The 25,975-nt window shown below is 44.2% G+C and overlaps 1 protein-coding gene across 4 annotated transcripts in view; it reads right to left on the minus strand.

Moving 5' to 3' along the window:
- LDLRAD4 (low density lipoprotein receptor class A domain containing 4) overlaps nucleotides 1–25,975 on the minus strand; it is a 235,944-nt gene that overhangs the window by 19,517 nt on the left and 190,452 nt on the right. Inside the window, exon 1 of one of the 4 annotated variants that reach the window (XM_041477594.1) lies at nucleotides 2,332–2,407. The exons of 1 other annotated variant lie outside the window; for it this stretch is intronic. Coding sequence is in view for 1 of the 3 variants with exons in the window: in XM_041477593.1 (XP_041333527.1) it covers nucleotides 1,882–1,951 (70 nt within the window). In the remaining 2 variants the exon portion in view is untranslated. Of the gene's footprint in view, nucleotides 1–1,714; nucleotides 1,822–1,881; nucleotides 2,137–2,331; nucleotides 2,408–25,975 lie in introns of those variants that run through there. 2 more of the 4 variants (XM_041477593.1, XM_041477595.1) reach the window with 2 other exon arrangements.

Here is a 25,975-nt window from a genome sequence, read left to right on the forward strand (position 1 = left end):
CGCCACTCAAACATAAAATCCAGATGAACCTGCAGTGGATCTAAAGGAAACCCAAGGCGGTTTCACTAATCTACCATCTCTTGCAAACAAAACCTCAGAGTACAGGAGCAGCAAGTGTGCTGGTGTCCAGCTGGGGCTGGTGCCAAGGTCCAGCTGTCTGCCACAAGCTACCGGCAGGCACAGCCACAGCACCAAAGTGCAGAGGGTCTGCAATCATCTCCTGAGGAGGAACTAAGCCTACTTAAGACTAAGGAAAGGGTAAAGGGCAAAAATATGTCTATCACTTTATCACTCTTTGCTGTTAAGTACTTTCCACTCATCATTAAGACCACCAACATTTTCAAAGAATTTGGTTAGTCAGTGCTTTGTGCTCTGCTTTTGCTATCAACCCCACACACAGGGCAATGATCTTTCCTTTTCCCCTCTTGCATGGAAGCTAACAATGTCTGCAGCAAAAGATCACAATGCCGGAAGAACAGAATTAGGCCGGCACCGGCCGCTCCCGCCCCGCCGTGCCCCGGCCGCGCGTGTGCGCGCACGCACGGACACCAGGGTCCCGCCGGGCTCCGCGCCCGGGGCGAAACGAGTTTCAAAAAAAAAAAAAAATCACTGGAAGCTAACAATGTCTGCAGCAAAAGATCACAATGCCGGAAGAACAGAATTAATTAAAAACTAAACCCACCCAAACCACAGTTAAGTTAAAAGTCTTGGTTTTTCTTGGCTCAGAAACACTGAACACAGACTTCACACAGTTGACAACTTCTGCAATTCACATTCTGCGGCAACTGAAGCACTAAAGGGTTTCTTTATCCAAACTTTTTTTGGGCCCATGTCACACTTTAGACTGGAAATTAAGAGATTGTTGCTAAAGGGCAACACACAAAACAACCAATGTTTATTTAGGCTTTCCTAGAATGCACAGATCACTAGAATGACATGTTACTTCTCTATTTGCCAAGGACAGAGTCTTCTAAATTTATCAAGACCCCTGCATTTCAGTGGCGAGGGACAGTACCTCTCCCTTAGAGAGGAGTGATTTGGTCTGTGAGCACTTCCTGTGGGAGGGAATAATTTGAAAATGTTTTATTAAAATATGGCCATACAATAAAGAAAATAAAAACCACAGCACACAGCTGTGAGCACATGGGATTTCCCACATTCAGTTTACAGTGTAAACACCAAACTGCAACAAACACCTTACTGATGTTCAAGAGGATTTCCTTAATGGAAAGCACGGGGAAAAGAAAGATAATTTTAAATTGCTTCCTCCTCCTGAGTGACATTCCTGCTGTTCATTAGGTTATTAGCAGTAAAAAGCAAAGGCAGACTGCAGCAGCAGCAGTCTGTATTTGCTGGCACTGACCAAGGCCATTTAAATAGTTCCTAGCGGCTGCTGACAGGCACTGGGTCACCCCGGCCCCCATCATGTCCCCTGCCCAACACCTGCCAGGCGTGAAGGGCCACCGCCTCCCAGACAGGCATCTCCTCCTCCCCACTCTTCCTAAATCGACTGGGAAAGAAACCGGGCAAAGCTTCAGGAAGAGAAAAGCTTTGGTTTTACTACCCCGAGCCTGTCGCACTCGCATATATAAGCTTCTTTACGCGCAAGAAACATTTCTAATAAAAATTCTCCAGGGGAAAAAACCCTAAAACCAAACACAACCTTCAGGGTAAACGCCCAACACGGAAAAGGCAACACGTTGAATCAAATTACCTTCTCAGAAGAGCTCGAAAAAGAGAGACATAATTTACGACCCTGTCAGCAATCACACCAGACCGTCACCCCGAACCTCCCCCCGCAGCTCCGCCGGCCAGCGCTCCGGGCTCTGCGGTGCCGCGGGCCGCATCCCGCGGTCCCTGCCCCTGCGGACGCGCCGGTACCTCTTTCCAACAACAGATCTTTTAACCGCGCATCCTTCACCGCTGTCTTGTTAAGCCGCTCACTGGACATGCTCGCCTCCGCCGGGCGGGGGGCTCAAGCCGCTCCGCCAGCCCCCGCGGCGGGCACCGCATCCCCGGCAGCCCCGGGCTCCATCCAGCGAGGGGACACGGTCAGGGAGGCTGCCAGGGAGCCTCCCGCCCGCGCCTCTGCCGGCGCTCGGAGCGCGGCTGCCGCCCCGCAGCCGGAGCGGGCGGGCACGGAAAAAAAAAAAAAAAAAAATCAAAAATCCCAAACCACAACAACAGCAAAAAGAAAAAAAAAATAAAAAAAGCCAGTCGACCGGCGAGAACAAAAAGAACGGAAAGGCGCTGCCCCGCTGGTGGGCGAGCCCCGCGGGGAGGCGCGGAGCGCAGACAGGGAGGGAAGGAGGGATGCAGGAAGGTCCGTACCTGAGCCGCGCCGCCGCCGCTCTTTAAGCCCGGCCCGGCGCGGCGCGCTCGGGGCGCCCCGGCTCCGCCGCCTGCCCCGGCCCGCCCGCGCCTGCATGCCCCCCCCGCCCCGCCCCGCCCCGCCCCGCCCGCCGCGACGGGACCGCGCGGGGCCGGACGCGCTCCCGGCCCGGGCGCTTCAAAGGGAACCGGCAACCAAATCTAGCCCCCAGCGTCACAGCGACAGCGAGTGATCCAGAGACCCTCGCAGCTGCGCGGCCGCGGGTTCCTCACCCGAAGTTTCACGGGCAGTCGTGTGTGTGCGCGTGTGCGTAAAATATTAGGGAGTCGCATCCTGGAGCTATACCGTAAAACCATAACCATCAGAAGGAACAATGCCTGTAACCTCAAGTTAAAAAAAACCCTAAAGAAGGAGGGGAAAGAAGGAGAACACCGGGCTCCAGCCGCATGTGTGTTTCTTTGGCAGAACTCCCAGCTCCAGCAGTGCCTGCCTTTCTCTGAAGCCCTGTGCCTGGCAGTGACCCCCTCTGCTGTCCCTGAACCCCTGTGCCTGCCCCTAAACTCCTCTGCCTACCCCAGAACCCCTGTGCCTATCCCTCAACCCCTCTGCCCCCGCTGAACCCCCATGCCTGCCCCAGCCCAGCCACTGAGCCAGGCTTTCTGCTGATGAACGCTGCCAGGTGGGTTCCCCATCCCGCTCCCCACCTGGACTCGCACTCAGCACCACTATGGAGGCCAGCAGCAGGGACTTAGGGCTGTCCCTGCTGCCACATAGGAGCAGCACAGTCCCACAGTGTCTCTGCCATGTTAGGAAGCACTATCAGCACCGTGTTCCTCAGTTTCCAGGATATTCCTTCCATACTGGCTTCACCATCATGGCCAAGACTCCTCCCGTTCCTAGTTACTTCTCTGGATTATGGTGGCATCCCCAAAGGACTGAATGAGACCAGTGTGTTTACGTGAACAATAAAAGTGAGTTCACCCTCTGGTCCACGCTTGGCAGGGCCTTGGAGCTCCTGAAAGCAGAGGAGATGGGCTGCAGCACTGGGGAGGCTCCACGCCCCTCTCCCAGCTGGCCGTGGCTGGCTCAGCTCAGCTCAGCTCACAGCAGCGCTGCTCTCCTTCACACACAGCACAGGCCCCCAGGACACGCTGGCACTGACCATGGAGGGAGACCCACTGCTGCCCACGCCTCTCGTGTTTGTAAATCCCATGCACCGGCCTCAATAAAAAGATGCCCTAACTCAAAGTTGAAGAGCAAAAGCCAGGAGGGGAAAGAGGCTGGGAGGAGTGAGCCTGCTTGCAGTCACCTATCAAGCTGGCACTACAGAGAGCCAGGGGGTTAAAAATATTAGGGAGACATATCCTGCTATATATATCAACAGCACACAGCAGGGCCCCTCTCCTGGTTACAGGCTATCCCCACTGTCTGGATTTATTAAACTGTTGTTGACGTTTAGCTTGATACTGCAAGGTCTAAGGCCTCAATCCAAACACAACAGTCAAGCTGGGGGACAGTGATCATGGACTGTAAATAAATATCCTTTGAGAGTTCCTAGAAGAGCAGAATGAGTTTATATTATGTGTCAATAGAATGCTTTTGTGCAAGTGGAGTATTAACCAAGTACAGCACTGTTACCAGCAGAGATAAGTAATTCAGTACAGATAGCAGATGTGGAGCACCTTCAAAATGACAATCTGATTGTCCTTAAACTACTTTGAAAATAATTAATTCAACAGACCAGACTTCTGAACATGGCTGTTGTGTGGGCATACCCACTCAAAGTGTACAGAGCTGCTGCTGAAGCCAATTACCTTCCCATTGCAAACTCTTTGTTTTCAAGGACTTTGTAAGATAAAGTTTCTGACCAAAGACTGACCTACATACATCATTCCCCAGCCTCGTGCTTTAAGTGAGAAGCTGGTTTCAGATGAGTGCAGTTTAAAGACTACAAAGAAAACAAACCAAATTAATATATTGGCATTAATGCTTCTCCTTTACTATACTCATACAATTGAACTGCAGATATTTAGAGTCTTCAGTTTCTGAAGAGCATTAACCCATGACATAAAATAGTTGCTTTGGCAGTGCAAAATGGTTACAGATTTCTGTGATAAGCATCCTCAAGAACGTCCTCAGAACAATATTTGGCTCATCACCTATTTATTAAGAATTTATCACAAAATTTTTAATGTGAATCAAGCCCTGTGCCAGAGAGCCTATATAAGCTTCACTGTCAACAAGAATGGGAGAGCAGCTTCCAGCTAAAATTCCAAGTAGCAGGTTCCACCATGACCTCTGAGCAGGACGGCTGCTCTGGCGTCAGGGTTGAAGCTCCTTAAGCAGATTCTGGCACAGAGTCATAATGCTTCTCCACAGGCCATTACAAGTCTAGCATATTAATGATAAAACCAAGGGCTAGTTAAACTTGGTAACAGGTGAAATTTTATGAAGGACATGTTCACTGATCTGTCTCCTCAGATCATTACTGGGAAAATGAAAGACTCATTCTGGAACCCACAAGAACAAAACCTGAATTTTTTATTTTACTGCTAGTAAAGATGTTAATCTCAAGTGTAAAGAAACAGTCATGCTTTGGTGACCAAAACTGCACAGATACTGCTTTCTCAATATGACTTTTGCATTTCTGCTACTTCTCCCTTTTTTCCTCTGATCCTCTAAAGACATTACTGACTGTGGGCAGGTTCTTGGCCAGTTGTGACACTTTGAAGAGTAAGAGAAAACCTGCAATCTTGAAACTGGACAATAAGGGGTGTTTCCTCCTGCCTGCAGCCAGCCCCTTGGGGTCACTCACCTGGGGAGCCTGGGCAGTGGGTGTGTGTGGAGAGGTGCTTCCCCCTCCCTGCACTGTCCAGCAACTTCAAGGCTTCAAGCAACTGCAGATGCAGCCACTGAATGCCCCATGCCCCCACCTCTCAAACTGCCTCCACCTGGGGGAAATTTTCAGCTTTCTGATTAAATTCTGAATTTGTCAGAAAAAGACAGAGGAACAGCACCAACCGAGGGAAAGAAAAAGTTCTTTTCTCAAAAGCAGTGAACTCAAGTAACTGATTTGCCAGCGGTATGTATCCAGATGTATTATGTTGTGTTTAATGTGATTAGGTGCAAGGAACAAGCAGATGGGAGCACTGTGGAGAGATTAGCAACGCAACCCAAAAGAAGTAAAGTTGGTGGAGAGAAGACAGTATTTAAGGCCTCTAAATTAACTCCCTGTTAAAGCTGTTCTTTATTCTGCAGTAATAAGAAGGATTAGGAAATTCAAACAGTCCTTCATATGCAGTTAGTTGCACAGCCTGAGTGATCCCTGTGCTGGCCACGAATGCAGTGGTTTGTTTTCCTCTGCTGGAAGGAGGGTTCAGTCAGGGACACTGAATTATAACATGCTGATTTAAAAGTAATCACCGTTTCAGACCTGACTAGCACTGGCTCTGTTTACACTGGTGAGTGAGAAAATCTACTTATGAATTATCCCCACTGCAGTTCTATTAGTCCTCACATGTTGGCTCGACATAGGCAATTTACAGTCGTCTGTTCCAGCAGGGTTAAATGGTACAGTGAACATAATGCCCTGGCCCTGCTTACCCTGGAGATCACAATGCTGGTAACTTGGATGCTCCCCTGCCACTGCTGAAAAACAGGTACAGAATTTCCTGGTGCTGATGCTTGAGGAATGAGAAGCTCTGGACAGGGAAAGGCAGCTGTAAATATGAGGAAGATAATCAACCCGGACTGTTTAGACCAGGAAAACATCTCCAAGGGGACAAAGTCACCGGGTGTCTGGGAACCAAAATTTCCCACCATTAGGGTGAGTATTGTGATACAGTGGCTTCCATGTGTTTTAGTCATTGGCTACTTCAATCCTCCATTTAATCTGTCCAAAATTAGTGAAGAAAATCAGCTGTGCTGAAAATACTGCACCTCCTTCCACCCTTAGTTTTGATCACATTCCACAGCTTTTGTCACATTTTGAGCTCAAATCAACTAAGTGTAAAAATGAGCTATTTAAGGAAGAGAAAAAGCAAAAAAGGATCACAATGTTGTTTGTTTGGGTTTTTAAAATTCTGTTATTATTCAGAGCTCTCCCAGCAGTACTTGCAGTTAGTACCTGGAACTGGATTCTGTGGAGTCTCCGGTTGCAGCATGACTACCCTGCCTAAGCTCCCTGTGGTTTCCAGGCAATTCCCAGCAAGTACAGGAAAGAATCATCCCTCATTATTAATATTTTTTTCTGTTCAAGATGGAGCTAGAAGAAATGCACTAAGGACCACATTAAAAAGCTGAGAGATCACATCATGCATTATCCTGCCATACAAATGGATGAAAGTTAAATGAGGGATAGAATTAGCATGGATGCTAGAATTAAGCATATGCAAAAATCCACCTCCAACACAAAACTGAAAGCCCCGTTGTAGAAGTATAGGTTGCTAAATAAGCTATTAGTGGTATTTTAGACACACAGAGAACGTTCATTCTTCCACTAAAGAACATACTTCAGTTACAGAGAGTCTCCTGCCAGGTGGATTATTCGCTCCATAAATCTCAATTGCCAGCAAACTCCCTGGCAGCCAGGAAAAGAAAACAATGGGCACTCAACTGCAGGTTAAGAGACTATCAAATATTTTAGTACTTTCTGACTAAGGTGTATGCAAAGACTTCAAAGCTGGACAGTGCAGAAAGATCATAAGGAAACCCAGCAACCCTGGTCTAAAAAAAAAATAATCTAAGGGCAAGACAGAACAGAGATAAGAAGGGAAAGCAGAACCAGGATTACAATACAGTACTAAAAATACCAGTAGAATGTGAAGAGCTATGTTTTATTTCTGACATTAATATAATCAGCTAGTTTAGAGATACAAAGCTCTGCCTCACTGATGGTGCTGTTTTGTACCTGAACGTAAAGGACGAAGAGAGAACCTGGAAAAAGTATCTGAAGATATATGGGGAACAAAGGGAATCAACAGAATGCAAAATTTGAGGTCAGTGATGACATAAAAATAATGCTTTTAAAGAACTACAATGCCAATATAAGCTAGTGTTAACATTTAAAAGTGAGCAAACAAAAGACTTCAATATTGGTAAATGAATCTACATGCAAAACAAAGGAATTTATTTTCTTTCATCCTGCAGTTTTCTTATCATTTGTCTTGCAGCATTTACACACATGCTGTCTGGATGTGTAATCATAAGGGAAATTAACCCTGGATAACCCCATGCTGCAGCACGTTTACAGAAATTGCTCTAGAGAAAACAACTCTAGGAATAAAATGAGGGATGTTCAAACCATCGGAAATCAAGTGAGTCACAGACACGATAGGTCTGAAGGATGGGAAAAATCTCTTTATGAGAACATGCCATTAAACATTACAATCAAGCATAAAATTGCTCTGCCACAGTATTTTGTTTTATTTGCATTGTTAAATTTCTTCTCCTAACAATAATGGATAGTTTATAGCACTAATGATTTATACAAAAGGAGCTGTGTAAATGCATCCCAAATGGGTGCCTTCTTTCTTAAGAACCACAGACTCAGTTTCCTTCAGCTTGATCGCAGATTGGTGACTCACACAGATTTCACATCTGCCTCAGGATACAATGGCGCAGCTCCTAACGAGGTTTCACGATGGATTAAGCTCCTATGGTGCAAGAGAGGTGTAAAAACTTATGCCAGTTTAGAAAAGCACACTGTATTTCCACGAATTGCCATGGTGCAAGAACTACAGAGGCTCTGCCATAAGCAACTGTTATCACATTGCTAAGTTCATTACTTCTGGCTTCTGCAAGCCCACTTAAAAAAAAATACGTGACTGGCATATAATTTGTATACATCCATGCACAGAAACTCAACTTTTCCCCAATAAATCAATGTAATTGATCACATTGTACGAGTATTTAAATGTGTCTGCAAAACACATTCACCTCATTTGCAGTGCACTCTCAAAAGAGGTGAGGATTGAGATTTTTGGTGGGCGAAATGATTTGGATTTGCTCTAGTTTATAACCCTCTTTATGATATAATAGAGTAATCTATTCCCAATCCACAGCATTCCAAAACAGTAAAGTCAGGCCCCCTCAAATCAGAAATCAGAAGAGTGACATAAAACATCCCTGTGGGATCCACCTAGATCTTATCTTTCCAGAGTGTCCTTGACCTTTATGTCAAAATTAAGGTATTCATTCATGCTTGATTCCAGCAGCTGAAGCATTAAGAAAATAATTTAATTTATGACAAAATCTTGAGAAAGACAACACTGGGAATAAGGATCAGAATCTAGTCAAGATTTCTTATGCCAGCAAGAATGAGAATAACTGCAAATAAAAAGTACTCAGGTCATGGGGAAGTATCAGGAAGTTTGTAATACACTTATTTTCTGACTAATGGCCTAAGTGAGTGTGTGGACAATAATCCTCAAACTGGAGATGTGAGGAGGAGATAGGAGAAGAAGTCCACAGAGTATGTCAGTTGTCAGATGCTTCCTGCAGTTGTTCCATAACCACTTATCAGGAGCCAGTTTTAACGCATCATCACAGGCATTCCTCAGCAAGCAGCAGCGTTTCTGTCACTTCCTTCAGACTGGAAAAGGAGTAAGACTTCCCAAAAATACATCTTCTAGAAAAGAGGAAATTAAGCGAGCAAGCTCAGCACTCAGTGGGAATGGGATACCTCACTGTTACTTGTGAAAAGCAGACCTCTGAGTAAACCACCAGCGAAACGACAACCACACTGCAGAAGCTACCAGGATATTTTTACCACAGCAGAATATGTTATCTTTTCATTTTGTAGAAAGGCAATAAAAATTCATAAGATTCATGCTCTGCATTTAAAGAGAAAAGCTTGGTAATATAGCATTCAGACCACATGGTTTTTAACATTACCATGAATGGTCTAAGTTCTTCAGTCTTCTGACATGTTCACAGGGATGGTGTTTACATTGACTTGTTCATAGTACATCATATCACATTTTAATGATTCAGTTCACTCTGACAAAAGGAAACATCTGCCATAATTTTTTTCTTTCGTGAACTTTATCACAATTAAAAATCTGACGTTTCACCAGCCTGTGTGCCAACTGAGAAGAACGCCAAGTTCGGCACTTCCCGATACATACAAATGAGCGCGGCATGAACAGCTAGTACCAACAGCACCAAGCCATCACTGACTTGTCAGTTCTCACCACAAAAGAGAAGAAAGATCACAGTTTGTGGGCAATAGTTTTATAATCTTGATCTGGTTTCCATATGACAGAGTGCAAGAGAGAGAAAGCAAAAAAAAAAAAAAAGATAAAAAGAACGTTTTGCAGCTCTGTGTGATGACAACATAAGATTTCTATGTCTTGCCCTATTGCAGCCAGAAAAATATTAAAACAGCATGTCAAAACTGGCATTGCTTCTAAAAAATGATTTCCAAACACTGCTTGATGGACAGCACCCTAGCAACTCGATACAAACCTTAAATCTGCATCTATTTTACATAAAATGAGACCAATCCCACCCAAGGCAATGACAGTATTCTCGTTTTCAGCAGAATTAATGGTATCTACAATCTCAAGCCACTTCTGAGACACTACACATGACAGGAAAGCAGCTTGACCATTTACCATGAGTACCACCAACCTCTTATACCCTGTGTAAGGCAGGCTAACTTCTGTATTTTTAGGCAGTTTAAATTACACTGTCATTTCAGGATGGAAGCCAGGAGCAAAACCAGCAGCCATGCAGTGCTAGCTCATACGTGGAGTAGCAGAGTCCCACTCTACTGTGATGTTACTGAGCCCAGGCAGTCGGAGGGATGGATGTTTCTGAACAGAATCAGGACAGAGCTGGGGTCTCAGTGATGGTTGAGAGGTGTTTTCTAACACTGCTGCTCCATCCATTTTTTCCCTGTAGCCCTAACATAATATTGCATCAGGTAGGATACAATTAAACTTGAAGTGTCTCAAAGGTACCAAGAAAGGAAAAATGACCCTGTATACAGAATATACAAGACTGCATACAAAGTATGGCATAGATGCTTAGGGAGATGCATCATTTACTAGCTGTGAGATGAGACTGAGACTGAGTTTCTCTCCTTAACTCCGTCACAGACCTGTTAGTGACCTAAGGCAAGTCCTTTCAGCTCTTCCTGCCTGTCATCTCCATTCTTCTCTCTCTTGGTACCACAGCAGCACCTACGCAGCAGTTCCACAGAGCACAGCCTCACTCACCTCAGCCTTCACACGCTGTCCACTGCCAGTGCCATATGTCATTTGGGCTGCTTTTGAAGATGACATGTGAGCATCAAAATCACAAAGATGCATTTTCAAAATCTGCCCAGTGGTAAGTTCACAGGTGCCTTTTCCCAGTTAGCAAAAGGCTGATCCCAAGGGGCCACAATGGTATTTTCCTGTGTGTGACAGCAAAAAAACCCAAAATTTGCTTGAAATCTTACCAGATGCACTGGGAAATGATAGCTAATGCATCTTACAGTTGGTTGGCTGGTATTTTTGGATGGGAGGCTGCATTGCAAACTACTTCATCCTGTATTCCCACTCTGTACAACTGCACATCCGACATTGTACTGACTCACCGGTAGCATTTTTGTGCAGCCCACTAAAGAAATAACATTACCCCATTTGGGTGGGGCAAGGCTTTCTGGGTGAACTGACTTGTTGGAAAGGAAGTTTTGAGAGTAAGATACTTGTTTTCAGAGTCACAGAGAAACTGTGATCTCCTGTGCGTGCATGCAGAGCAGGAAAAACACATCCACTCCCTCTCACTTCTCCATGTTACCCCACTGGGGCAGCAAAACTAGTGATGCTTCACATTTGGTGCACCCAAATTTTTAATATAAAATGTGGTTTTTCATTAGGTTTAAGGTAAAGGGTTAAAACCAAATAAATCCAAGTTCTTATGCAGCCTTCAGGGAGAGGACTAAGCTTTGTGCCCAGCCTAGGCTGGGGGATGCTGCCCACACAGCACACCTTCCAGACTGCCACCAGGCAAACCCAGGGCAGACAAAGCCTCCTGGAGAAGAAAAGGGCAGAGATCTCTCCATCATCCTTTCCACTCTGGGATCAGGGGTCTCTGCCACACTTCTGATCCGCTGAGTTTTAAGTCAAAGCTGCAGAGAATCGGCCTGAGCCAGGCAAGCGTTTTACAGCGCTGCTCTGTGATCCCCTGCCACCGGCGCCGCTTCACGCATTCGTGCAATGACTCCAGAAACAGCCTTGACTGCTCACCCATTAACTGTGAGGTGCGAGTCAGGTTTGCACTGCTGGGAGACAGGCTATTTTTACCACACTTAGGATGTGCTGTCACAACGTTAAATCCCAGTTGCAGATTTACCAAAAGCGCTAAGGGGATTTGTCCGGGATTTCAGGATGCCGGCATCCTGATCTGCATAGCAGCTCAGACCAGGCTTTTTGCCATTCATAAGTCCCAGACAAATGACTCGTGAGAGTGTGCAGCTTGCCAGCACAGCGCATATCCAGCGAGCACGCGGGGTCTGGGATGCATCTGACACCGGAGACATGTGCTGGCCACCTGCACACGGCATCCCAGCCTGCCCCACGCGCCGCGTGCCAGACTTCACCCAACACCTGGGAGCGTGTGTGTGCACCCTCTCTTCCGTGCGCCATGCCTGGGCACACCACACCACGAGGACCACACATGTGGCACCTGGGAAAGGCCTGGCCACACAGCCCCTGCCCTCAGGCAGGGCGTTATTTACTCCCTGTACATCCCACGCCATTCCTGCTTTCTCTAGTCTCAAGCAAGTGCAGCAAAAACTAGCAATTGCTTCCCTTATAAAGTTTACACCCTGCAGCAAGAGCTTCCCAGCCACTTCTGCCCTCAGGGATCCAATCCCCTGGCTGTGGTAGGTACTCAAAAGGGTCTCCTGGGAGAGATCATTGATGGCTCATGGATAAAGTCTGAGAAATATTGCTGTCTGACACTCAGGATGGTGAGGCTGAGGTGCTGCCAATACCTTACCTGCCATATTTCCTGCCTTGAAAGCTGCATGTCATCATATTAGCACAGTTTCGCTAAGTGAATTAGAAAAGGCACACCCTTTTCAGAGTTTATCCTGGATTTTTTTTTTTTTTTAGACACACCAAATACCTTGCTGTTAATGCATCTGTTCTCTGGTTTACACACCTCAGGCAGGAAGAAGGGAATTGCTCAAGCCAAAGTTGTGCATATAAGAAGCATGAATCTGTCATACAACCTAAACTGGCCCTCAGCTTCAATCTATCCTTTTTTGGGCAGAAACAGCTTAGACATTTTGAATTTAAAAAGACTCTGGTAATTTTTTTCTTTATTTCCTCTCATATTTCTTGCTCTGAAAGCTCAGACTACAACTTTTTGTTCATTTTAAGTGCCTTACCCAAAGCCAACTTAAACCTGAACACCTCTAAAAATTTTCAGGAAGGTGGTTTTTCTGTTTGGCTTTGGGGTTTGGTTTTTTTGGTGTGTTTTGGCTTTTCAGGTTTGAGGAATGGGGGGGTGGGGGGGAAGGGGAGGGAGGATTTAAGAGTCTTAGACTTAAGAGTTTAAGTTCCCAGTATTAGAGGTAATAGTTGTGGTTCCCAGTGTTAAATCATAAAATTTTGAGGATTTGGTCTTCTGCTAAAAAAAAAAAAAAAAAAAATGCCCCTTTTTTTTTTTAGCACAGAATTTTTGTCACCTAAAGAACTGAGTCCCAGTTTCTAAAATGTTCGTATTTCATCTTTTCTGCTATACTCCGCTGTTTCTTCAGTTAATACTTTAACATCCTGCCCAAAACTGAAGCAGTTTTAGGTTCTGCATTGCCTACACATTTTGTCATTTCTAACACGACAGTTCTGTAACCCGTTTGTTTTCTCAGTGCGTCTTTGAGCATCGCTTGTACTTCACAGTGCAGATGTCTAATGCAGATCAAGGCGGGTGCTGCAGCATATTCTGTTCCAAAAGGCATCCCCACCTCCTCATTTGTTTTGCAACATGGCTATCAAAGCACTAAATAAATAACATAATAGTTAGCATATATCTATTGTTTTACATATTCTGCATGGTTTATACATGTTACCTAATTTCTTTACTCCTGCGGAATAGGTACAGAGGTGATCTCTTTATATAAATTGTGGATACAAAACAAGTTAATAGCTAAACAAAATAATCAGATCAAAGCCCTTTCTCAAATTTCTGAGGACAAAATAAATCCCATTTATAAGCAAGAACAGGAAAAAAAATTGTAGACCACCTCTTGCAAACAAATGAAATGTAGGCTAAAGTTTGATTGCAGCTTTTTCTCTGTGAGCCTCTAGCCCAAATCTGAAACCTGAGTTCTCTCCCTTAAAGCTCACACCCAGAGGCATGGCTCACTGGTCAATGAAATCTTCAGAGTTTCCCATCTTGAACAATTTATTTTCAGGAACAAAGCCTGGAAGAGATCCAAACCCCCCATGTGGATTGGCAGCAGCTCCGGATGCTGTCTAGGTGTGTCTGGCTTGCCCAACTAACAACTCTTTCCAGTTCCTCCATGCAGAGCACACGTACTGCAGAAAGCCATCCATAAACTTCTATTCCCTCTTTTCTAAAAAGGACACCAGTTTCTCCCACTAGATCCCCAGCTTTTTGGGCTGTCAGACACTTTGGGGTTTAGCTGGTGGCTTAGAATTCAACAGCGAATGTACGGTTTAGAATTTACAGCTGGGAAAACAATTTCCCAAAATATCTGTATGAATGCAATGCAGAAATATGCCACATTATAACAGTGAGTATTCTTTCTCAAAATGGAAGTGTTAAATTTCAAGCACAGCCCTATGCCTCAGATGAGCCAAGAAACTTCTGAAATGAGTAGCAGGCCTTGCTCAGCACCCTGTGTTGAGCAAAAGCAGCCTCTTCCTTCCTGCTCCTCTTGCCCCACCAGGTAGCCCTGGCACAGCAAAGCAAAGTTTCTCAGCTGTGCTAAGCCAAACTCCCCCCTTCAACAACATTGTTATCAGGACAGTGTTTCCCAGCTGTTACCATCAAACTGTTAAATCCTGAAATGGGTCCATCTGAAGGTTATTTGTATTGTAAAATCATTTAGGCTGGAAAAGACCTTTAAGATTATTGATTCCAAACACAAAACAATTTTTCATGTGCAGAAACACACAGGGAAACAAACACTAATATTAATCTGTTCAAACAGCAAGAAGTCCACCCCCCCCTCCCCCACGCATGAAGCTGCAAAAATTAAATCCATAAGGACATTTATAAAGCATATCTTATTTCGGGGAGAAAACAAAAGTGACTGACACACTTATTTGTCAGCGCTGGTAAATAAATTTGCACGGCTTACAATGTTTACCCTGGAGTACAGCTGAAAGATCCATTCGTGCTGCATTAGAAACCCGCCTCAATGACAAACTTCAGCTCCCCGCTCTAGCAAAGCTGATGTATTGACTAGACAGGTAGATATTAGGTGCTCCGACTGTCTGGATGCTATGGAAATCATGCCGCATGCATCTGACCGTTGTCAGCGGCAGAAGACAAGCGCTGGCCTCATTCTTATTCTAGCCAGGAAAAAGGCCTCGTCTGCATTAGCCTTTTTACTGAAAAGCTGCCATATTTGTCAGTTCAGACGCATGTAAGATAAGCTCTTTCCCCGTTATCTAATATTTCACCAGGCAGTGGAAACGAAGGATAAGCAGAACCTAATAGTCTGTGTGGGCAGGAGATCTTGAATGCTGTCAAGCTCAGCGCAAGGCCTGGATGCCCTAGACAAGGGGAAGTTTACAGCAGGAGTTAATCACTTCATTTTGAAGAAAAACTCACAGGGATTTGAAGAAATGGCTAGGACTTATCCTGGCTACGCAGCAAGGAAGGAGACAAGCATAAAACCCTTAGTGCAGCATTATACTCAGGGCCTCTCCCCTCTTGTAAGGTAGGTACGGCTTGGCTAGAATTCCAGCCCAGTCAAAGGGGATTAAAGAAGGCAGCTGGAAAACCGCTGCTTTTCCTAAGCAGCTAGACAAAACAGAAGGACAGGCAGGGAGAAGCAAACTAAAAAACGAAACTCTGCATTCTTGGAAGGTCCTGGGCCAATCAGTCCCTTGTATGGCAGCTAGGAGAGATGCCAAAAGTACTGCTGCAGTCTGATTTACCTATACTTCTACACTCCAAAACTGCCCAAATTGCATGCAGAGTTGGTAACAGCCTGTCAAAGAGATCAGAAAGGCTCTTGCTCAGTTGCAGGACTCCCTGGCAAGCACATATCTTAACAGGCTTTTCTGCTGCATAATGTGAATACAACAGTGCTCAGTGAATTCCGAATAAAATTAAGATAGCCTGTTTTAGAGCTCACAGAGTAAGTCTGGTTTAACAGCACGTCTTCTTAAGAGATACACCATTTCAAACAGTAGTGACTATATGGTCATACTGCTCCCTTTTAATGCACTGGCATGAGAATCCAACCATATTTGGCGCAGCCCCAAGTGTAAGCTTTACACGTTGTTCTGGCTCACCCGGAATGTCCAAGCTCTGCCCAAACAATTTTGTGGGTTTTTTTTCCATTTGGCAAAAGTGGAGCTTTTGGGCATAACTGTTCAGAGGTGCCCTGCCAAAATGTATGCGACAGCCTTTAAGCGAAGGGTTATAACACACGTGTGGGATGTGGTATCCAGCATCCCTCTGCTGCCTGTTCCCAATCCACTGCCTACTCTTTAAACCACCACCTAAGTGACATGGTGAGCTGTGTTCTGTGCATGGACTCCTAACGTCAACGCTGCACTTAATACCTCATGTGGTCACCAATAATAATTTTGACCCTCCCTGGAGTCAACAACGCTTTGGCTGTCGACAGCAACAGTCCCAGGATAGCTGCTGTCAGCAGCGCCACACCACGTGTGCCCGCACGTGACAGCAGCTCTGCCGTGTCGCCCACCTGCTCCCACTGTGTGATGATGGGGACTACACAAAGTCACAAGAAACCTATTCCCAGGGAGTCAAGTGCTCCTTGGCGTCAGCACTCGCCGTCCTCACGGAGTAGGCCAACTGGGGGAAGACGCATGTGGCATGTGAGCCTGCAAGGAAAACAAAGCCTAGCCTGCGTCTAATTTTAGGCTTGGCAGCTCTAAGGATGTTCTGGGCTGTCTTTATCTTTGGCTTTTCCAACTCCTCTTCCTTTAAGGTCATACCCTTAAAAGCTGTTGTGCTGCCTCTTGCCCCAGGTCTCTTTCCTTCCCCACACCAGCCCAGTCGGAAGGTACAGGAGCTGGAAAGCCCTGACCCCCTGGAAAGCCTTCCTTTCAGCGAGCTGGCAGGACAGCCATCCAGGAAAAACCTTCCAGCCTGCCGGCTCAGCTGGGATAAAGAAGGGACGATCCCTCATGCTTTATTTCATCACCAGCTGGCTGCAAGGCTTTCTGAATCGCCCTTGTCCTAGGGTCAGTCCAGAGTTTCTCTGCCTTTTTTCAAGTGAAACTTGCAGAGTACTTTTTCTTTTTTTCAATCATGTATATTAAGTACTTCATTTAAGGTGAATCAATCCCAGTTTCATGTTAATGGGAAAGGAATGGGAAGGTACCAGGAGCTGATGCCACATGGCCAAGCTCCATTTCCCTTTATGGACTCCCTCAAACCCCAAAGCCTGTCCAACAGGACTCAGACTCACCCATTCCTCACACAGGAGCAAGATGCTATAGGCTAGCTCTTTGCAGAAATTGCCAGGAGGTACAGGCAGGATAACACCAAGTATCCTCCTGCTCTAACCAAGCCACAAGCTCCCTGCTGCAGCATGTTGATGCCGGACCACTGCCCCCCCTTGGGAAAGCTGCTCATTCCCCAGGTACCTCAGCCCAAGACTGATCCCACCACCTAGGGCCAGCTCCAAATGCCCGCTGCAAGGAGCATGTACACAGCAGCAATGATGCCAAGCCTGCCCTCACAGCCCCAACATCCAAAGCAAAAAAAAGCAAAGCAGTGCTCCATTTTCAGGGAGTCTAGAAATGCAAATCAGAGAGAAAGGCTAGGGTGGCTTTCCAAAATATTTTTTTCCACTCCTAATTCCATAAAATGGTGCAGGGATTTATTTAAAACCTGGAAGAAAAATATGACCTGAAGGTACCGCTTCATCCTTTACAGCATTCCATCTCTGGCAGTGTTTTCCACCCATGGCCAGAGAATGCAGCAGGTTACCCAGCCTGACACCAGCATTGCGTCCCAGCCCCAGGGGCACTGCACAACCTCCTGCCCACCTCTGGAAGGGCTGAACAAAAATACCAGCTTCTGGAGGAAGGTGTCTCTGGTGCAGCCGTACACCATGACCTCTTCACATCCCAGCTGCCACTCTGAAGCTTGCACAGAAATGAATAATCTTATTTTCTCTGCTTTTTTAAACATTTTTTTTTTCAGGGGGAACGGGGAAACCTTGATTAGATAGATGTGGCTATTTAAAAGCCGTCTCTAGCAAGTCCATTCTCGGCTGAAACAACTGGGGCAGAATGGGTCTCTGTTAATGTTACATTTAGTCATTAAAAATGTGCATTTGTGATTCTAAAAGCTGCTAGAGGCAAAACACAAGAGAGAGATACATACTCAGATTTACATTCAGTTTCCAGCTGGGGAGACTCAGTGAAACTAAAATTAACATCTCTACCTTTCATATGCATTTCTGGACAAACATAAATTGAGTAATAACCACCACTGCTGAACACATTTGAATCCTCTTTCAGCAAAAGCCTAAATGCCTTTTGAAAAACTTAAATAATTTAGCACTGTGATAGTGTGAAGTGTGTTAAGACACTTTTATATACTACTACATCTAGCTCTGGGATACATCACAGGAGAGGTCATCTTAAAGGAGCAACACACAATGGCTTTGGGCAGAAAAACAGTTAACAGATAAAAGGAACAAAAGTACTTGCACTGGATGGGAAAATATCACACAGGAATAATAGATAATCAAATAAAAATAGTACAAACTATAAAGTGGAATCTTTAATTATGACTCACTACAAAGACTTTGGTTTCACATTTAACCCATGCCAGTTAAACAACATCTTGGTAAAACTAGTGCATTTCATCATTCATTTGTATTACTGGAACATAAAGATCCTTCAATCAAGGCCACAACTTCAGTGGCCTGAGCGCTGCACAATTAAAAAAACACAGCCCTAGGATTTTGAGGTCTGGAACTATGACAAAGAAGATGACTTGCTTATGAAAAAGGAGGTGAGATTAAGGCGTAAAATGTTCACATCCACAGTAAAAAATTCTGGGTATTCTTAGCTCAACAGCTGCCTAGCCAAAAAACTAAAAAAAAAAAAAAAAAACCAAAAAACCAACAACAAAAAAAAAGAAAAAAAAAAAACCCCAAACCTGAAAGTGCAAAAAAAAGAAACCACTCCAAGGAAAGCCTTTTTAGGACTTTGACAGCAAATAGTCTTTCCCATGGATCAGTGTAGGGGGCCTTTTACTGAATCACCAAGACAGTTTTCTGTTGCATTGGGACAATTCCCCACGAAGCCACATGCAGTAAATGCACAAGCAGACTAAGGGGATTAGAAGGAGAAATTGGCATTGTATTTCTGTATTCCAAATTCTTTCTAGTCTCAGTTTTTCTGAGCAGTAAAAGAAACTGTAAAAACAAGGTCCAGACACTACCTGAAATAAAGCTGTTTCCTATTGTCTTATTACCTTTTAATAGTACTGATGTCTCAAAAAACAACACACACTAGGAAATAAGTGAAGGTTTAAAAAACCCAAAAAGACAAATATGAGTAAAGTAATTAGATGGACACGCAGTTCAAATTCTGTGCCCATAGGCTGGACCCAAGGCTCTCCTTCATCACCAGCAACTGGAAAAAACAAATCTTATAGCAGCTGCATTTTCGTTCTGTCACCCAAATTTTGCTTTGTTTCTAGGTTATGGGGATCAGAAACAGTAAACTATACCTGCTTTTCCTGTAACAGTTTGCAAATTTCAGAGCCCATTTCAAATAACTTCTGGCAGATTTTTTTTTCTTCCCAGAGCTCCTTGGAGCAGGGAAGCTTTAATAATTTGCTCATGCAATGCCAAGCAGAATACAAAGATGAAAAAAGAAAGGAGAAAAAAAAAAAAAAGGAATCACCAACAAAATAAGCTTCAATGTTAAAAAGTGGAAAAATACATTAAGTGAAAATAAGGGGGTGAGATGAAACAGGGACCCATGTGGGTGCTTGGAAACGATGATCTAATGGTCTCTCCTCTGACCTCACAGCTCAGGAGCTCCTGGCACACTGCTGCTCTATCTGCAGCATCTCCATGCTGGAAAGAAAAGTTTCCATCTACAACTCATTTATTAAAAAGTGGCTCTTTAGGCTATCATAATACACTAATTTACATTGCTTAGCTTAACTGTGCTTTGTTGCTGAGGAGAGCAGAAACAAACTTACTGTTCTTCTTCTTCTACAGTGGTTTAAAAGCACAGCGCAATTTCAAGGGCAGATCAAAGTTAGACTAATTATTTCCTTTCTGTATATCACATAAGTAAATGTAACAGGTCACTAGGGAAGGGGGAAACAAAAGATGAATGTATTTGCAGACACCAACAGCAAACACCAAGAAACAAGGACATTATTTATATAATAAAAAGATGCATAAGGGAAAACATCAAAGCCTATATTAAATATACAAACCCACAAATATATCACCAATGGTGCCTAAATAACTAGGGAAATGAACTGGCTGCTCTCTTCTCCACACTTCACATTAAACACAACTGCTGAGGTGGTTATATCCTTCAAGAGTCTTTAGAACTACTGATGATGAAGGTTTGATAATTCTAGTATTGCCCACTTGATATTAATCCCAATACTAAAAATATACATTGCCATTGTTTTCTGTTGTTTAGAAACATTTGAGTTTACTCAGGTCATATCCAAAAGATTTGGACTGCAGTCAGGAAGGCTAGAAACATGTTTTACTGTATTTTTTTAAGAGACCTGACATTCTTATTATACAGTTCCAGGAATCAGTTTTAAAATGCTTTGGCTATCATGAGAACTGAAGAGTGGTCAAGAACATAATTTGCCTGTAGAAACTTGCAGAAGCAAATAGCTTCTGCTCTGCATTAATTCCTCTCTAAGAAACTTAAATAGGCATATTCCACTTATGTTACTGTTCCTTTGTCCTTTTCCCAGGTTACTTCATCTGCTAGTTGAGAAACTGCAAGCTTTGAGGCAAAAAACCCCCAGTGTGTAACTCCAATGTGTTGTCTATCTGTCAGCAACTGCACAAGCAGCCTCCATGGCCTATCCTTGGCATTCCTACTTCCACCACAGCTTCAAAGTACTGACAGAAGATATGATGGCCCCAGCACACAGTGACTCCTCCAGACAGAACACAACACACACGGGCATCTGTCAGGGGTCACACACTGTCCAACTTCTGTTAAGACCCATTAAATTTTCTATGACTCAGGACAGCTTTTGGTATAGGAGCAATACTGCTCCTTGTTTTGGGATCTTCCCATGAAAACCATGTTCTTGGACAATACGTTTTTAAATGCTCAGTGGGCGAAGAGGTTCACTGGAATAGGAGGAGAAAATGATAGAGGGCTTTTCAAGGCATGGAACTGGGGCTCTTCAGGGAAAGCTCTCCTGAACCGAAAGGTGGCACACAGGGAAGGTCCCTGAGCTGGACAGAGGTATGGGCACAGCTGCACGGAGCACGGGGCCACAACCAGCAGCTGGGCCTCCAGGAGTGGCAAAGTGTGCAGTCCTGCAGGAATGATACTTTGATATTTACTGTACTTTTCTTTCATTCTTGAAGTATCAGGAAGGTTGTTGACTGGCTCACCTCCAGAGAAGATTGCATGGATAAGGCCAAATGCAGAGAACTACAGCCTGACATGCAGAGATCTGAATGGCACACTTAAGTTTCTACAATTAAAACCACGAACAACCCTGGACTCCATCTCTACACACAAATAAAAGGCCTTTTATTTGCTTGACAGTGCTCTTTATTTTTTCAGTGTGTGCCCTTTACTGTTCTTTGACTAAGAGTACAGATACAGGCATTTCTCACCCACACAGTACTCAAATGACTTTCAAACCTTTGTGTTAGCTTGTCATTTTTTTTGGTAGCTTTCACAGCCCTATTGAAACAAAACTTAGACAAACCCTGAAAACTAAGGATCTCTCCAGACATGTCTAGACTCTCAGTTCAACAAGGCACAATATTTCTGAACTCTCTAACCTTTATGGGAGGTGACCAAAGCCAGCTCAGACAGACTAAACTGACACACTGCCAGCTAATACCCTGAACACCTTAAAATGCAAATAGCTCTAATCTTATTAGAAATGATGCAATTCACCCTACTGCAACAGTAAGAGGGGGCAGGGAAGCAAAAATACAGTTCTTAGCAACAGCTACAGTTCTCATCAGACAATCAAAATGGTAAAATTTATGAATTACAGCCATTTACAGTTAAAAGAGCCAAAGAATTAGGATTTTTTTTTTTTAAATCCGTATCGAGCCTGGTAAAAGACTATATCTAGGCTATGCGTGGGAGGCGAAGAACTGCCACCATCTCCCAAAGACATGACTAATACAAGATTTGGTAAGTCAGGATGACAATGCTGTCTTTCCTCATACTGTACAACTTGGATGAAAGCAAGTATGTAGGAAGGTAGCTAGAACATGCCAGAGGAGGCTCAAGCTGTACCCAACTACTATAAGACAGGCATCTCAGTAACTCAGATGGAGCAAACAATGTAAAACCAGAAGAAAGTAGCTCTTGGCAAGGCAGAGCTGTCATGCTCTCCTCCCTCCTACCTCCACAGTGGGACAGCAGGAAACCTGCACCGTACAATGGTGGAGCTGGGCAGCTGTGAGCCAGTTCTACTGGGAAGAAGCATTGTGCCACTGATGTGGTGAGCCTTGCACACCACCTGATTCAAATTGCCTAAGCCCTGCTCATTTACAACCTGTTAAAGTACATTCTTGATTTCTGAACATAAGGTAAATGACCACTGGTGAAAAGTTCCTTTTTTTCTGACAGGCTACTTGTATCCAGTACCCTGGAAAAGTAATGGATTTCTGCCTTGGATTTCTGCGTGCTCTTCCAGCAAAGAATTTCCAGATTCCTCCCAAAGACTTCGAAGTCCTGAGCCCGTGCCTCAGTGGAAATACCTCAAGTGAGGCTGCCCAACTTGAAGCTCCTGATAGATCACATTTCCAGATACTGAATTCACTTCTTTTCCAGGAGCAGAAATGTATGACCAGCCAGGGTAATTAAAGCATAAAAAAGGACACTGATAATGAACTGGTTTCTATTGTGCCATATCAGCCAACAAGCTGTGCTGCAGTAGCACAAAAGCCTTTCAGCCATGCTAACAAGCAAAGGCACATGGGAGAAAAGACTGCTGGAGTTTTGGAAGCTATTTGCTGTGGTAATCTGCAACTGGTGTAGAGCAGCATGTACAGAAGGAGTGTGGCAACTTGACAGAAAGCGAGTAGCAAGCTGCTTCTCTTTTATTGCGGCTTTGCTCAGCTGGGTTGCCTTATGCAACCACCACAGGAGCAAATTCACCATGGGAAGCAAGAGAAAAAAGATTGATTTATCTTAAGCCCTGTAGAGCTCCATTCTCAGTTTTCCAAAGAGTGCAGCCCCAAAGCACAGATCCTATCACATGAAAGACCCGCCAAAAATAAAACCCCTAATAATTCTCTAAACTCTAGGGCATCATCAGACATAGTTTGTCTCTAGATCGTGGATTACTGTTAAATTGGGACAAATCTCTTTTCAAGTGATAGCTCAAAGCAAAACAAAACCAGCCACACCAGCGAAACTCAAATGAACCAAAAGCCCTACAGCCTCCTCTCACAACCAGACACGCATATATATATATATATCCATGTTTCTGTCTGTTTTGGATCATAAGAGCATAAATATGAACCTATTATCAGACAAGCATTCCTGTGGCATTAAAAAATTTGCTAATCAGTCTTCCGTACTGAAACCCCTGGTTTAAGCCAGGTCACAAAAGAAAGAATGGAACAGTCTTTGTAAGCGAGCTGGGTTTTGCTACTCGTTTAATGGGTTTGAGATTAGGGATCTGGTGACAGTCTGGCAGTCATCAAATAAAAGGCCAGCAGGAATGTCAGCAATTAAGGGAGACCTTTGAGGAACAGGAAGGATCTAGAAAAAATCCTCAGTAATGACAGTAAAGTTTGCCTGTGCCATGCTAGCTGGAAAGCAACTCTCTGCAGTGACTGGTGATCTTGTAAAGGGAGTTTCAAAAACTGTGGACAATACAACGAGCACTCTCACTCAAATTGCACTGGGTGCAAAATTCATCAGTTCCATTAATAAAAAATGAAATTTTGCCAATGTGGGGCACTTTGAGTTAACCTACTCCACGGTTTGTTATTCCTGCTTATATAAAAGTCCTGCTGACCAGAACTGCACCTCTGCAGAGAAACTTGCATGGCTACTGCTAGGTCAGTGCTAGCAATCTCAGACTACTCGGTCTCCAGATTACTGCTGAGTGTCATTAAAGTCCCAAAATAAGCCATCGTTCCTATTACCGTTTGGATTGCTTAACTTCTTCCTACAAGATCTGAGCACTGACTTGGAACATTCTGGGTCTTTATGTTGGTTTTAGTCTCAGAATGAGTTGTCAAACAAAATGTGAAATCTGAGTGAACAGTGGATCACTGGGGCAGCAAGACTAGAGTGTCAGGATTTTCTTCACAGCCTTGCAAATTCCACATAATTCAAAGACTCAAATGGCAACAATGTTGGAATAGGATAGTGTAAAAAACGGGCAGGAGGGCTTCCAGTTACAAGCCCCACCTTCAAATTGCTAGAAGGACTTAGGTCAGTCATTCCAAGCCAATAACCTAAGACCCCTAGTGCAGAGCTTCTCTCAAGGAAAGCATTTTGCTCGCGTCTTTTGCTCCTGTTCTTTGGCTCCGGCCCCAGTGCAGTGCTGCTGACTGTCTGACTCCCATAATCTGGCATGTAGAGACAGGAAATTGGAGAGGCACCACACTATTGGGAAGACAAGTGGTGCCAGCACAGCGACAAAGAAGTAGGAGATGAGAGATCTCTTCTGTAACGCCCCATGATAAACACGCTCAGCAAATCCACATGGACTACCACCTCTGTGCCACAGAGAAGAAGTATCACCCAAAAATAAAGAAAAAAAATAAAACCAAACTGAACACTGAAAGAGGAATTGGGAAGTTTTTTATAATTTTCCTTCATGCTGCTAGCTCATTGAGGTTACTGAGTGTGAGGAGGGATGGTAGATCCACCACAACTGTTCTGCATGGCATGCACTGCTGCATGTCAAAGACACAGCATCAGAAAAACAACAGGAACCATAGCAACCTTTAAGAGTTTAACAGTGCTTCCACTGCTACACCTCCATCTTTGAAACCTGCCAGGCATGGCAAAAATGCCAGGAACCACAGTGATCACATCATGAGGCAGAAGAAGAGGTCCAGCCCCTTAGAAGACATCTGTGATACAAAATAACTTTTTTCACCCATTCAGGCCATTTTCTTGGCTCACCTTGCCAGCACCTGTGAAAGCTACTCAAGTCATTCTGATGCATACAGCACACACTACAGCATTCACTGCCCATGAACTGGCACAGCCCTGCCCAGAGCCACGGAATCCTTCAGGCTGGAGTGGTCCTTGGAGGTGCCTCATACGATGCTATTCTCAAAGCCAGGTCAGCACTAGAGTCCAGATCAGGTTGCAATTTATATTCTGCTGATCAGATCAACTGTTAAAAAATACCCTTTAACTCATCAGGACAAGAAGGGAACTCCACTAACTTAAATGAATCCACTTCTAAAAAGGCATTAAATTGGTATTGTTTGGGTCTAAGTAAGGCTGGCAAGAGTTTCTGAAAACAAGACATCTTGGTCACTGAAAATACCTCTAGCATGAGAGCACTTTGACAGAGCTCATGAAGTTATGTGGGTGACTCTCTCTTACCTTTACACAGACTACACGTGCAAAGAAGCCCTCAGACAGTACACTTTAGACCTGACCCTTGGAAGAAACAAGCTACACCAGCAGAAATTTTTTTAAAAATAATTTCATTTATCTTCCAGTTCTGTTGGCACAGCTGAATGTGCTAGGAGAGTGATTTACGCACAGCCCTTGCTGATGTACCATTTTCTAGTGCAAACTAAGCTGCAGTCATTAACTAAGAGAAAACTTCAGAGTACATACAAGAAGTTTAAAGGAGCTTCCCAACCAGTTCAGAAATACATGCCAAGCAATTAATTTTCAGAAGTATAGCAAACAAGTCACTGATAAACACACAGTGTGGATATTACAACTACAAGCTGATGTGATACCTTAAAAACTCTCCAGGTAATATGAACTCACGTTTTCAAGGGCACCAATACTGCAATAGCTCTGCTTACAGCCCACAAGCTTCCAGGGACAAAACAGTAAATAGGAAAATCTTCTCTTTATTTAATTTAAACAGAAAAGTTCTCAGATCAGTCAACGAGTTATATCTGTGCTACCAAGGTAAGTGACTCTCAAACACACTAGGTTCAAAGCTGCAGCTTCCTCCTACACATGGGATTCCTGAAACCTCACTGGAGTACTACATTTTTTTAGGAAATAATTACATATGCTTTCATTATTTTACTTACTCTGTTCTGGT

The sequence above is a fragment of the Pyrgilauda ruficollis genome, unplaced genomic scaffold (genome assembly GCF_017590135.1).
Source record: "Pyrgilauda ruficollis isolate IOZ18807 unplaced genomic scaffold, ASM1759013v1 scaffold41, whole genome shotgun sequence".
Classification (NCBI taxonomy): domain Eukaryota; kingdom Metazoa; phylum Chordata; class Aves; order Passeriformes; family Passeridae; genus Pyrgilauda; species Pyrgilauda ruficollis.